Here is a 13,818-nt window from a genome sequence, read left to right as displayed (position 1 = left end):
TTTTGTCATCATCAGGTACAAAACCTTGTCGAAACGTTGTACATTTACTGTTATGTTGAACTTATATTAAAGTTTTTCTTCATTACTCACTCAAGCCGTCTACAGCCATTACATACCATTATAGTTTCCAAATTGCACATCTTCAGCATCTCCAGTGTTGCCTTAGAGTATACAAAATGGTCGTCATACTATGTTAAGGTAAAATATGACTAGGTCTTATTAACTTACACTTGTTAGAAGCAGTGGCCTTCAGCTGCTTCAGATTTCGTTAAATATATTAATTTATTTTTTTTACATCTTCTCACCACTGTTGTTTCTAGGATTCTCCTTCAAGCAAGTTACTCTTTGCTCGTGACATTCCAACTTATCGACGAATGGTTGGAAAGTTCTATCAAGATACTGCACTGCTACCAATAATCTCTGATCCAGAGATGAAGACCGCTATGCAGAATCTCTCGTTGGTAAGTGTACTTACTTTGTTCTATCAGCTTTTAGTCCAGACACACAGAATCCATATACGTGACTACTATCTCATGTATTTCAGGGTAGCAGTGACAGCAGGATATGAGGGTCTTCTACTATAGTGAGTATAGTATAAGTTGGTCAGCAGGATATGAGGGTCTTCTACTATAGTGAGTATAGTATAAGTTGGTCAGCAGGATACGAGGGTCTTCCACTATAGTGAGTATTTTGACCAACTTATACTATACTCACTATAGTGGAAGACCCTCGTATCCTGCTGACCAACTTATACTATACTCACTATAGTGGAAGACCCTCATATCCTGCTGACCAACTTATACTCAGGATACGAGGGTCTTCCACTATAGTGAGTATAGTATAAGTTGGTCAGCAGGATACGAGGGTCTTCTACTATAGTGAGTATAGTATAAGTTGGTCAGCAGGATATGAGGGTCTTCTACTATAGTGAGTATAGTATAAGTTGGTCAGCAGGATATGAGGGTCTTCTACTATAGTGAGTATAGTAGAAGCTGGTTTGAGGTTAACAGAAATACTACAAGTCTTAATTCTCTCATTGCAATTAAACTGCATGATTAAATTGTATGGATTATTTTTATAATAATTAATATGGCACACATTTCACTTGACAAAGAATGTGCCCTGACCCTGTTAGACTAACTTTCTGCTTGTATTTCTGACTTACACTTGACCTTATCTCTCCAGTATCCTGCATTCATAACCTCCAAGCCTTTGCTTTTAATAAAGAAATGTCCAAGGGTTATTTGTCCTGTGCCCTTGCATGCAGAGTTTACATTATTGAATCACATTTTTCAATGACCTTACAAGACTGTTTTTTTTAAATTGTAAAAAAAGGGGAAATTCGTAAAAAATGAATTTTTAGTTACCATTTTCATAATTTGCTAGTTTTTAGAACCTCTCCTCATGGGAGAACCATGTATTAAAGTGTAGCATGCATTTATAGTTCTACCAATAAATAAAGAGGGAAACTAAATGAATAATATAATAATAATTTACTCAATAAATTGGACATTGACACGTCTGAAACCATGCAGAGTTTGTCAAGTCCCAAACTATGCTGACTTGTTTAGTTAGGAAGTGACTTTCTACTAAAGATTTTTCATCAGTTATACTTTTAATTAGATGTTAGTATTTCACCTTTGGGTTGATGTAGGGTAATGTTGTCACTAACAAGTGTGGAATTGTTTCTTTAGGCACACAAGGGAGAAATAGAAATGACAAATGTCCTCAAGGAACTTTATGGATACGTCATAAAATATAGGGATCAGGTGAGTATTTGTATAATACTGTAAACATTGAATGTTGGAGGAAGTATTCTTATTGAATTTCATTTCGGATATAAGTAACGTATAAGACTACAAATAGTACTCTAGGCTCTATACATCATTTTTGATAACAGTGTACCATTCCTTCTTTGTATACATTTTAATCAACCACTTATAAAAGTAACGGAAAACTTGCGTATTGTGTTAGATACCTTTCTCTCTATCCTTATATTTATATCATGCATAAAGTAACCATGTAACTTTGTGTATTTCATTGGCAGATTTTTGAGGCACTAGTGACAGATCCCAAATGTCAGAACTACCATTTATCAGACAAGCTAGAAACTGTAGCCTGCACACTAGGTGGCGAGGAAACGTCAGTATGTTGATGAGAAAGTGTTTTAATGTTCCATTCATTTCCACATCACACGAGAAGTAAGTGTGAACTACTCTCAAAATGACTATTTATTAATGTTGTGGAACTTTACTTACTATATACACTGTAAAGAAAGGAAGGAAAAACAAGCTGATAATTTTTTTTTGTATTTATTGTCGGTGCCTCATTGCAAACTTTATGTTTGAACACTCGTGTCCTTAGGTTGGCTAATTTGATAAAAGCATGTCCATATTAAAACAAATAGTCTGGCTTATAAATACAGAACATTTCCTTGACGAAAATAACCTCTAACACTTTGATGCAAGAAATGTGTAATTCATCGGCACAAACCTAAATCGTTATATTTTATGAATTATTCTTATCTATCTACTACAATGTTTTAGTTGGAGAGAAGAAAAACAACAAAAGATTGGAATCTTCTCATCATTTTCAGCATAGAAAGAAATACATAGTTTGTTCGTCACAAATCTGGATATAACCTGTCTACCGTAAACAGCCGATAGATTCACTGATGTTCCGAAAGCATGGTACAAACCAGAATGTGACAGCCTTAATTTTAATCTTTCTTGCTCCTCTTTGTTCTGCCTAATCCAACTTGTCGCTATTGCCTTTTTACTTTCTTGCTGGATTGTCCATTTCCTCATATGTTTTCCAGGGTAAGGCTGGACAATTGCCAAATTGAAACAGGGTATCATTTGTAACTTCTTTTTTTTTACGATTGCTGATGTTTCAACAGAATATATCTACCAAGGAATTCTACTTGTTTTAATTTTATAATTTGTTACTTGCTGTGTGTGTGTGCGTGTACATATATACATATATATATGTGTCTTCAATTATACAATTAAAGCATTTGTGAACTTAAGTGTTTCTTCGGAATTATGAGCAAGTTGCAGAATGTATAAGAATGGTTTGTAATATTTTAATACAGCAGATGGCAGATTTCTCGTACAATATGATAAAAACCTCTGTTTACGAAGCAAAGAGGAGATAAAGATGATAATGGCTGGAGACGGCTTGAATGGGTAATGAAGAAAAACTTTAATATAAGTTTAACATAACAGCAAATGTACAACGTTTCGACAAGGTTTTGTCATCATGAGATAAAGATGATCTTTAATAACTTGTTATTTCCCCAGAGTATCGCAAATAATTTTTGTATATACTAAATATCTTCAGCTTATCAGTGTTTTATTATTACGGTATTACTCGGTTAACTCTTTTACTGCCACACTTATTTTTGGATACACGATAAAAAAAAATAAAAAATGTTTCAATATTTTTCTACTCATCTGAAAATTGGGGAAATTTCCAAACTTTGCTTCCTCGTGGTAACAAAATCGAAACTCAAGCACCAGTGCTCTAGCAGCATACACATGACCAAGCCAGTAAAAAAAAACAAACAAACTTACTTACAGTTTTGAACTGTGCAGCTCACCCTTAGTGCAGTAATACAACTGAAAGTAATGAAACACAAAACATTTCCTTAACTTTTATACTACTTTTTTACTAGTAAACACTAGGACATTCCAAATATGTTCTGTCCTATTAGTAAAAATGTAGAGACAGTGGGTGGATGGGGGGGACTGAGCCTGACAAACTTAAAAGTTGCTGACAATAGGAATAACTGTAGGGAGTCTATCTTTTGTAGTTATACCACTGTCTGGTTTCATAATTATCAACATTAATTAAAAATGTTTAGTTCAGACACTCAAGTTTAGGACAAAAAGGAGGCACTATAGACTAAACTGTGAAGAATTCTACAAAAAAAAATTACAAATCACAGTATTAGTTCTCTGACTTAATTTTTTATAGTACCAGTAATGCAATGCTGACCATATGCACCTGACCATAACTCTACTGTTGCACCTTTGGCCCCAGGGTGTAACTGAACGAGAACTACAAGCCCTCAGCCTTTATGTCGAAGCATGTTAATCCTATCTTGGGAGTTGTTCCTTAATTAATTTTTACCAGCCCTAAATTGTGGCAAGCCATAAGAAAAATAACTTTAATACAAACTAATAACATTCTTAAATCTATTCCTTTTTTTCTTTAGTAATCGAAGTTACTAACTCTTATCTTTCTTGTTTTGTTTAAAAACCTTACCTTTCCTGTGCAGGATCAACTGATGCGTAATGTTCCATCAGAAATATAATAAAAAAAACTGTTTTACGACAGACAAGGAGTAACTATTCCCTTCATAATCATTCCAACAATAGCACAGTTAAATCTAAAACCATGTTCAGTTTGTCTTACTTGTGTCTCCATGATAAAATTTTTATCATTCACTTATTGAGATGCTACCGTTTCATTTTATATTGATGGGTTCTAGAAAATAGAGATAGGCTAGTTGAAGGAATATATCATTTAAAACAGGAGTACAGTAAAAGATTTGTTATCTGGCATCTTTGTACCCAGACATTTTTTAAATACAAATGCTCATTGTAGTTTAGAGGCCCTGCCGGCAAGCTTTAGTTGATAGCTGCCTGTTCTGCGACTTGCATTTAAAATACTGTACTTAGAACATTAACAAGGTATCAAAGGTTTTTCAGTAAAATATTGTACGGGAAATGCTTTTGCAACCAGAATTTTTTCACTGCCACAGTCCAGCAGATGTTTGATAATAAAGCTTTTACTGTACTGTGACATACAATCAAAGTTTCAATCTTGTCCCTAGTAATGTTGCTCTTGCAAAAAATCAAACTAATAATTATCTGACATGGAACTTAATTTTTTTCCTCTAAGTATGTGATATATTAACATTTAGGTATCACCTTCTTCGTGAATTTTAAGACAGGCTAAATGATAAAGTTAGAAGTTTAACATTTTCCTGTCACAGCTCTTTTTCTACATATGGTTGATAATTTTACACGGACATTTTGCACATCAAAACAGTCTAATCGGAGACAGGCTCAACATCAGATTTTATTTAATGTCAAGTACAAGATCAGTCACTTACGTACAAAACAAAACTTAACTAAGTTTTATTTACTTCCAAACTGGTACAGGTTTATCAAAAATATGCTGTTGGAACAGGAACCATCTTTCCATTGGAATTTTACTGAATGTTTCCCATTAAAATTTTTACAGCAGCTATTTTTTTCAGTTAAACATTATATATACTAGAACACTGAAATTACGTAAATTAAAAGAGTAAAAATAGGATTCTCGGGCACTGTCGGCTGTCTAAAATAACGAGTTTAGCACAGTCATTATTTATTAAATTTTCAAGTATTACACGAAAAATTCTTTTTTTTTTAAGAACTTCCTTTCTCACGATTTGATACAGAAGCTCTAGTAAATTACTCGTATTTTCTTTTCAGGAAAATTAATTCAAAATAGTTTTAAGATTACAAGAGCATTACTAATTAATTTTCCAGCATTACAAAACAACATTCATACTGACCAGAAACTAATGATCCAGCTTGCTTCTGCCAGTTTATTACATACATACAACTAGTCTATAAGGATTTTACAATATCACAGTCTAGGCAGCAGCGTTTAAAAAAAAACAAAAAAACATCAACTCCATCCACAAAATATAAAGGTGTTAAATTTACTTCTCACAAGCACCAACATGGATGGACCTCATGCAATACACACAATGAAGAAAATATACACAGTGCCAAATACCAACAACTGTTGAAAGGTATAAATTAGTAAAGATCTTGGCAAAGTTTGTATGTACACAGTTTGAACCTTGTTCGTTATATTGTTTTATAGGCACTGACAGTTTTCTTATAAACATAGTTAAAAGATTACGAGTTACCCACTGAGTTTTTTCGCCTAACACCAGCAAGTTTGATTATATCTTTGGCTTGAACTTCTATGAAGTTAATGGAATGACAAGATTATTTAAATATACATATACATCAAAAAATCTTAAGGAATAGTTCAAGCACTCGTGTTGATCCCATTTTTAGTTTTATTACTATAACATGTAATGGACCTAGTTCTTCAGATTACCTATAACATAGTTTAGGATAAGTTTTGGCACCATCCAGTTAAAATCTTCTTCAGCAGACAGAAGTCTCTTCTCCTTCTAAAGTACATGCAACTGTCTTGAGTATATGTGTCAACTGAGTTTGTTGGCAAAAGGGGTCGTCTTCTAGGGCTTGCAGCAACTAAAATAAATAAAAAATATTTCAAGTTAATCACACTAAATCTACGCTACAAACCTGAGCTTTGACACTTCATAAATATTTTATCGGTAGTGATGAAAGAGGATTAAAATCAAAACATTTTAAGTTACTCACACTAAATCTACGCTGCAAACCTGAGCTTTGACACTTCATAAATATTTTATCGGTAGTGATGAAAGAGGGTTAAAATCAAAACATTTTAAGTTACCCGCACTAAATCTACGCTGCAAACCTGAGCTTTGACACTTCATAAATATTTTATCGGTAGTGATGAAAGAGGATTAAAATCAAAACATTTTAAGTTACTCACACTAAATCTACGCTGCAAACCTGAGCTTTGACACTTCATAAATATTTTATCGGTAGTGATGAAAGAGGGTTAAAATATATATATATGCAATCCTTTCTTTGTTTCTTAAGGTTATTTCATACAAGGTTATCTTGTATCTTACGAGACTTGTAACTCACCTCTTCATTATACTTGACAACATAAACATACAGATCTTTAAGAGCAGTCAAGGTATCAAACTCTCCTGCTTGAGACTGAGAAAAGAAAAAGCAATCAATACCTTTTTCACAACTTTTCAACAAATTCAGTATTTAAGTCTTATATATAATTCATGGTTTTTAACAGCATTATTTATCTTGTTAGAATATCTTTTTTTTAAAACAAACTTCAAAAGTACTTTTTTTAAATTCTTTTGCTACTTTGTACCACGATATCTGTGTGTATTCAGTCATAATAACCTTTCTTTACATCCCCACACAAAGATATGTATTGGCCTTGGTTATCGATATCTTTAGCCAGGATCGCATGCTTTCACAGAAGCTGGGTGGGTTCAATCCTGAACCTTCTCCAACATTCACTGCTTTACTTCTGGTCAACCATGCTAAACGGGGTCAATTGTACTTATATAAGAGGGTTCCCTCCCCCTACATAGTTTTGAAGTCAGTCAGTCATATAAGTAGTTTATGAGTTTAAAGTAGAAGTTTTTGTTTTGTTATTTACCACGTTAGGGCTGCTGCTTTCAGTTAAATAATGTATTCATTTTTATATAGTACATGCAGCACACACTTTACAGATGTTCAGTATTCAAAACTTACTTTGGATAAATCTTGGGGAATGAGGGGAAGTTACCAATTTCCGTTAATTGTGTTCACACGTTTTAGCTCTTTCATTGTTGAATTTTTTGTTTGTAATTTTATGAGTTTTAAATATAAGAAGGGACAAATTCCCAAGAATCAAAGAGTGAGGTTGACTTGAACTTTTACGTGTGATTGCTAACACTAATACAGATTACAGCTATTTGTTGATTATTCAATATAAGAAGGGACAAATTCCCAAGAATCAAAGAGTGAGGTTGACTTGAACTTTTACGTGTGATTGCTAACACTAATACAGATTACATCTATTTGTTGATTATTCTACAAAGTCCTTCAAGATTTAGAATTTCATGTCTTAAGCCTCTTCTCAATTTGAAAAAAATGTTTTCATATAGTTGTATGTAGAGAGAAAGAGACATGTTTAAATTCAGTGTGGTTTGTAATATAGGAGCTATATTTTACATCGAAAATAATTTAATACAGTGGGCTGTTAACTCCTCCTACTTATTACCCAACAACCCCCCCCCCCCCATAAAAAAAATAAATAGAGAATTTAGATCAGGGGTTCTGATGGCTTTGTATACAAAAAAGAATGACAATATATTTCCAGTTATCATAGACCAGATAGTACTCGTATGGCTATTGCCAGTTTAGTCCTTCATGTGGCTACAGAGTAGTATTTTAAGATAGTTGTCATGACAGCTTAAATCAGAATCAAAGTTCTTCGGTCACTTCCTGAGGCAAGTTATTTAACTTTAGTTATTTCTAGTGTGCAACTGATAGTCAGGCAGGGAGTATCCTGTTTTGTTTTTTCTTTGCTGTGATCATGCTTTCCTGTACATGCAGCACTAAAAGTTTGTGGGGGAAATTCCTTTTCTGTAATTCTCCATCCAGATAAGGTGGTTAGGTGCCAAAATGAATATCTAAATCATCACAAAACAGATGGCCCCTACTTGTAATGTGCATATATAAAGATCAACTCTTAGTTTGCAAGATAATGAAACTTAAAAGAAACCCTCAGGTTTGTGATGATGTAACTAATATAGCATTCTTGGCCTTACCACAGACAAGGCATGCATTGTAGCATTCATTTCTTGGTCGGAAACTACTGGTAGCGCACTAATGTCCTGGTAGTACTTCATAACCATTTTCCTGTAAGCTGGGATATCTCGGGCAAATAACAGTTTGTTAGAAGGAGAATCCTATAACGAGAGGATAAAATACATGTACTGTACCATACTTTCTTAAAAAAGAAACTACAATTTCAAATTAATAACAGTTTGTAGTAATACCATTAAAAGGTTATTTGTTGGTTAAAAACTTGAATTTTCCATTTCTGTGTTTTATAAAGATATACCACTTGAACCTTATTTAGGTTAGCGTCAAAAACATGTTTACTTAATATCTGCTATGAAATGCACTACACTAAGAAATGCCGTTTTTTTTTTTTCTTGAGAGCCTTACCTTTCCAAGTCTATGTTCTGATGTTGAACACACTAAGAAATGCCGGTTTTTTTTTTTCTTGAGAGCCTTACCTTTCCAAGTCTATGTTCTGATGTTGAACAGGCATCCATCAAAGTTTGGGCTACCACTGACAAGCAAGAGTCCAATAATGGAGTTTTGTATACATCTAATATAAAGTCTGGATTTTTCACAAAATTCACCCAAAATCTCAGTGGAAGACTGTACAAAAAAAAAAAGTATAGTATAAATTCAAATTTAAAATATAGCTGACAGAAAGTGTTATTTTCAAGTAAAATCTCTGGTGTATCCAAACAGACAGACCAGACCTACTGAATTGTCAAACAATAAATTCTTTATGTATTTTAAATACCTCACTTAAACATAAAATTCTCAATACTGTGCTACAAAGTAATGGATTTTCTCTGCTTCATAAAATAACGATAATAGAAAGTGTGTTATAACTTCGAAGGCAATTAAAAAAAAAACTAGTTCATGTTGATACGTAACGAGATTGAAACAGAAAGTTTACAACATTCCTACATATAAAATCATAAATAATGTTCAACGTTAAACTGGTACACAGTTAAAAACATTTTATTTAGGCCTATCTATGGCCTTCAAAAAGTTGATGACTCTACATGTTTCGACGTTACAACGTCATCCTCAGGAGTTGTAACGTTGTAACATCAAAACATGTAGAGTCGTCAACTTTTGACATACATACAAATTATGGCTTGGTGATTAGGGTGCTCAAATCATAATCTGTGGATTACAGGATCAGCACCAGTCACCGGACATGTTTAACCTTTCAGCTGTTTTAGTGTTATAATGTGATGGTAAATCCTACTATTCACTAGTAAAAAGCAGCACAAGAGTTAGTTGTGAGAGGTGTTGACCAGCTTCCTTCCCGCTAGTCAAAAATAAGGATGGCTAGCCTTGCACAAAATTCATCAACCCTCAAATAATAAAGATGTGTTCAAATGAAAGATTTTGAATTTTCAAGATAGGGACATTCCCTTGACTTAATGAAAATGGAAAACACTAGATGGATTATGAACAGCAGCAAGTAGATGGAGTGTGCTTATAACGTGACAGCCTTATGTTGTTACATGGGTTAAAATGATGTAGTAATGCTCCAATATAAATAATGATAATTTCAAATGCTGAAATTACAATATTACAGTGAAAGCAATAATTATCACCAAAACATGAATCATAAATAGGTACAAATCTATTGTCATAGAAGTAATCACCTGTTACTTTTCCACGAATGAACAACATCTGGATCACTGACTCCATATTTACTGGCTCCTTCATCCAAAAGATCAAACAGCCACTTGACTGCTAATGGGATTTCTCCAGTTACAGTAAGTGCCATGGTAATGAAATCATCTACAAAAGTTTGGATTGTGCCCTAACACAAAGATGTTCAACAATTTAGTAAATGCCACAGTAAAAATTTACTCAAGAACAGTGACACGTAAATAACTTCATTAAGATTTTTTAAAATGTATTTTCATAAGAAATTACATTTGGTCAAAATAATCTAGAAGTACTCAACAAAGTTTCTAAATGTTAAAAGTATACAAATATAAAATGGCATACTTTTGTGGACAGAAGCCTGGTTAAGAAGATTTCTGGAATAGCTTTGGGAAAATTATCTTTCTGGGTAAAATGCTGATCATCCACAGGCTTGACTAAGTGCCAATATCGAATACCCTGTTCTACATCATAGCTGGAAATAATTGGTGACATGGAATTCAAAGATGTAGTTCCTATCCCTGTAATAATACAAAATCACTCGTTATATCTATGACCGGATCAATGTAGGGGGAAAAAAAAGGATCACCAAATCTTTTTCTTTCTTAAGTTTTTTGTTTTTCTTAATCATACACCCAAAAAAGTAAATATTTCATCACGGATAACATGCCTATAAACAAATGGCTTTGGTTTTACTGGTTTAAATTAGATTTAATTTTCCAGGGTTTCTGTTATTTTTAAACATTCATGTTACTAAAATATGTACAAAAGAAAACTGTTCAACTTAGAAAGAGCTCTAGACACAACAGAATGAATTAATTCTTTAAGCTTTAAGAAGCACAGGGATCTGGAGATGCTGATGAAAACAAAAACTTCAAAGTTCTAGAATAAATTCACTTGTACAAATTATCTCTTCTGTGTGTGTGTTTTATGGAGTTAAAAAATTAGACAAAACAGCAAATGAAAAATTCAAAAAAACCTCTGACTAACCCTTACAGTCAGAAGTAAGACTATCATTCTGTTTGCTGACTAGGCTAATCACAGCAGACTCTGTCACTCCATAATGTCGTAGGGTGTTAACCCTCCTCCACCCATTGATCGTTTTAGTGGTCAAGTCTTCATCGGCTAGGGTTAGCTGAGCACCATTCCCACGTTTCCACTCTGACAGATGTAGAACTGTATGGTACAAATTCACAGATAGTAAAATTAAACGTTTCATCACAAACTTTGGGGGGGGGGGGCAAGTTACTCTTCGGGAAAATGTACACAAAATAGTTCCGTAATATAAAGATAGTTTAAAAACAGATACTTCTGTCGACAATAGACTATATTAGTTACTGTTTATCTTGTTGTTAGTGTATAATTACCGTTATAATGTAGTGGAAAACACTGACTGCAATACACACAACCGATCATTACTTTTAGCCTTAATCCCTCCTTACCTAAATCAACATCACGTACTGACGGACGACGGGAGAAAGGCGTGTTCTTATATAAGGCATCTAGAACTTTGTACTTCACTTGGCTAATAGTATCACAGTCATTTACTTGTAACTGAAGTTTCTCCATGTGATTCTCCTGTACGATGTGAACAGTCTGTATACAAGATGTAAACACTTATGTTATTAACCAATTGAGAACACAGTTAAAGTTACAATAATCTGAAATCACTGGAATGAAAGTTAAGGTAATTTACAAATGCACTAAACTTTTGCTAAAAAAAAAATGACATTTTCAGAACTATTATTACATCAAAACAAAACCATTCTTTAAACTTGGATTTTCTGGGATCATGTTGATATCATTTTTCTCATAAACGAGACAGTGGAATAAATAATAACACGGGGATTCCTCACCACTGTTGAGTAGTCTGTTTGTTCCCGTAGCAACCTTTCTTCCGAAAGAGAATATTTGGCATCATGGGTGAAGGTATCTACAGGACCCTTCTCGATCTGGTATTTCACGGCACAAAACAACAGAAACAAAGTACTTCCTGCTCGGTCCTATACAGGATTTCAAGGCATGAAACAGTTACATTGAAAACTTTACCTTTTCCAGTCATTTCACACAAATTTACCTGATGTTTAACTAGAACTATGAATGGCAAAATACATAGATGTATTTACTGAAATATTTTATGTGTCGTCAACATGCTTGGAACCAAGAAGTTGAGATGTACGTGGTACTCTCATCTCAAAAAAATATAGTTTATAATCTTTGGACAAGCACCAACCGATACACAGCACATTACTTATGCAGTACAGGAACAACAATAATAATAATTCTAAATTATATCCACACCATAATACTGAAATTGAATATCAACCACAAACAAGTTCATATAACTAGACCGAGCCACTACCACGTGAAAATATAGTAGTAGTAGGCCAACATAACACACTATCAATCAACAAGGGACTTCTGAATGCTAGTCAAATCACAAGGTCTAACTTGAACCTGGGCTTATGGAATGTTAAGGCTCTAGAATCATTTAAAATTAAGGTTAGTGGGCAATACCCAAACTAGTCAGTAATTTTAGGGTTAACTCACAGTTATCATTGTTTCTCTGTGCTGATTGGTACTATACACAAAGGTTCAATACAATTTTGATTATGCAAATCAGATAAATTATGAAAAGAGGTTTATGCTTTGAACATTACAGCCTTAAGATGGAGCTTTCTTGCTATGGAAACTGCTGCAGGGTTATTACCAAGATGCACTGTAGTCAAACAGAATAGGACCAGACATAACAAGGTTGAAAAATCATTTTTAATATATATTTACTTGTTCAACATATGTCATGAATTCCTAGAGCCTGTGTATTCAAGAAAGTCTAAACTATACGTTCTAATAAATAGCATTAATTTAAAATAAAGATACATCTTTTACCTTCAAGTAATTATACATGTTGAGAGCCATCCAGTTGGTCAATATTTTTTCCACCACTGATTCTGTTCTATAAAATAAGAAATACCCACTGAGTAAGTGATAGTTTATCAACAATTCCACCTTATTTTATGTTCTTTCTTTGTAATTCATTTTTGAGTTTGAGTATTACACCTTTCAAAGTATGAATTTGGCACTGAAACCTGTCATAAATAAACTTAAAAAACCATACCTTCGTAACATGAGGTGAGGATGCTTGGAGTTAACAGATCTCTCGATCAACTGCATAAGAAGAACTTTTAGTACCCTATAGGACATAAGAGTAAGGACTTGATTTTGAATGATATAAAACTAACAAACAAATCACTTGTTAAAAATTGCAAGCTTTAGAAACGACCAAATCATTCCTACACTTACCTTGACGTTATTCAAATTTACTTCTTACAATAACATTCACGAAATATGAGAAAAAAAACAATTTCACTCACTCTGTGGCATATTCCATTTTCTCCATGAAAATGATTGTCAACAGTGAGGCAACATTCACTCTGAAAATAGGATAAATATCATGTAAGATTTTCTCTGACAACTTACTCTCTCAGAACATCAAAATGTAAAACAAATGTTGGTAATAATGGCTGGAGACGGCTTAAATGGGTAATGAAGAAAAACTTTAATATAAGCTTAAAATGACAGCAAATGTACAACGTTTCGACAAGGTGTTGTCAGGTGTTGTCACCTGATGATGACAACACCTTGTCGAAACGTTGTACATTTGCTGTCATGTTAAGCTTATATT

At 33.5% G+C, this 13,818-nt stretch overlaps 2 protein-coding genes across 2 annotated transcripts in view; one reads left to right on the top strand and one right to left on the bottom strand.

Annotated features, from left to right (window-relative positions):
• The window catches only part of LOC106468629 (plexin-B-like), a 44,322-nt gene extending 40,880 nt beyond the window's left edge, over positions 1-3,442 (top strand). Inside the window, exons 26-29 of the mRNA XM_013929057.2 lie at positions 321-461; positions 1,695-1,769; positions 2,048-2,201; positions 3,095-3,442. Coding sequence (XP_013784511.1) covers positions 321-461; positions 1,695-1,769; positions 2,048-2,155 — 324 coding nt within the window. The 3' untranslated portion in view covers positions 2,156-2,201; positions 3,095-3,442. The remainder of the gene's footprint in view (positions 1-320; positions 462-1,694; positions 1,770-2,047; positions 2,202-3,094) is intronic.
• A 1,630-nt stretch (positions 3,443-5,072) lies between these two features.
• The window catches only part of LOC106468627 (plexin-B-like), a 50,006-nt gene continuing 41,260 nt past the window's right edge, over positions 5,073-13,818 (bottom strand). The window contains exons 23-34 of the mRNA XM_022396972.1: positions 13,508-13,614; positions 13,252-13,326; positions 13,023-13,089; positions 11,990-12,136; positions 11,576-11,729; positions 11,124-11,309; positions 10,479-10,654; positions 10,127-10,287; positions 8,945-9,092; positions 8,471-8,611; positions 6,774-6,848; positions 5,073-6,287 (exon numbers count right to left, since the gene is read on the bottom strand). Of these exons, the coding sequence (XP_022252680.1) occupies positions 6,180-6,287; positions 6,774-6,848; positions 8,471-8,611; positions 8,945-9,092; positions 10,127-10,287; positions 10,479-10,654; positions 11,124-11,309; positions 11,576-11,729; positions 11,990-12,136; positions 13,023-13,089; positions 13,252-13,326; positions 13,508-13,614 (1,545 nt within the window). The 3' untranslated portion in view covers positions 5,073-6,179. The remainder of the gene's footprint in view (positions 6,288-6,773; positions 6,849-8,470; positions 8,612-8,944; positions 9,093-10,126; positions 10,288-10,478; positions 10,655-11,123; positions 11,310-11,575; positions 11,730-11,989; positions 12,137-13,022; positions 13,090-13,251; positions 13,327-13,507; positions 13,615-13,818) is intronic.

Source organism: Limulus polyphemus, unplaced genomic scaffold (genome assembly GCF_000517525.1).
Source record: "Limulus polyphemus unplaced genomic scaffold, Limulus_polyphemus-2.1.2 Scaffold3088, whole genome shotgun sequence".
NCBI lineage: Eukaryota > Metazoa > Arthropoda > Merostomata > Xiphosura > Limulidae > Limulus > Limulus polyphemus.
Note: the sequence above shows the minus strand (reverse complement) of the source record. Positions and strands in the feature narration are given on the sequence as shown.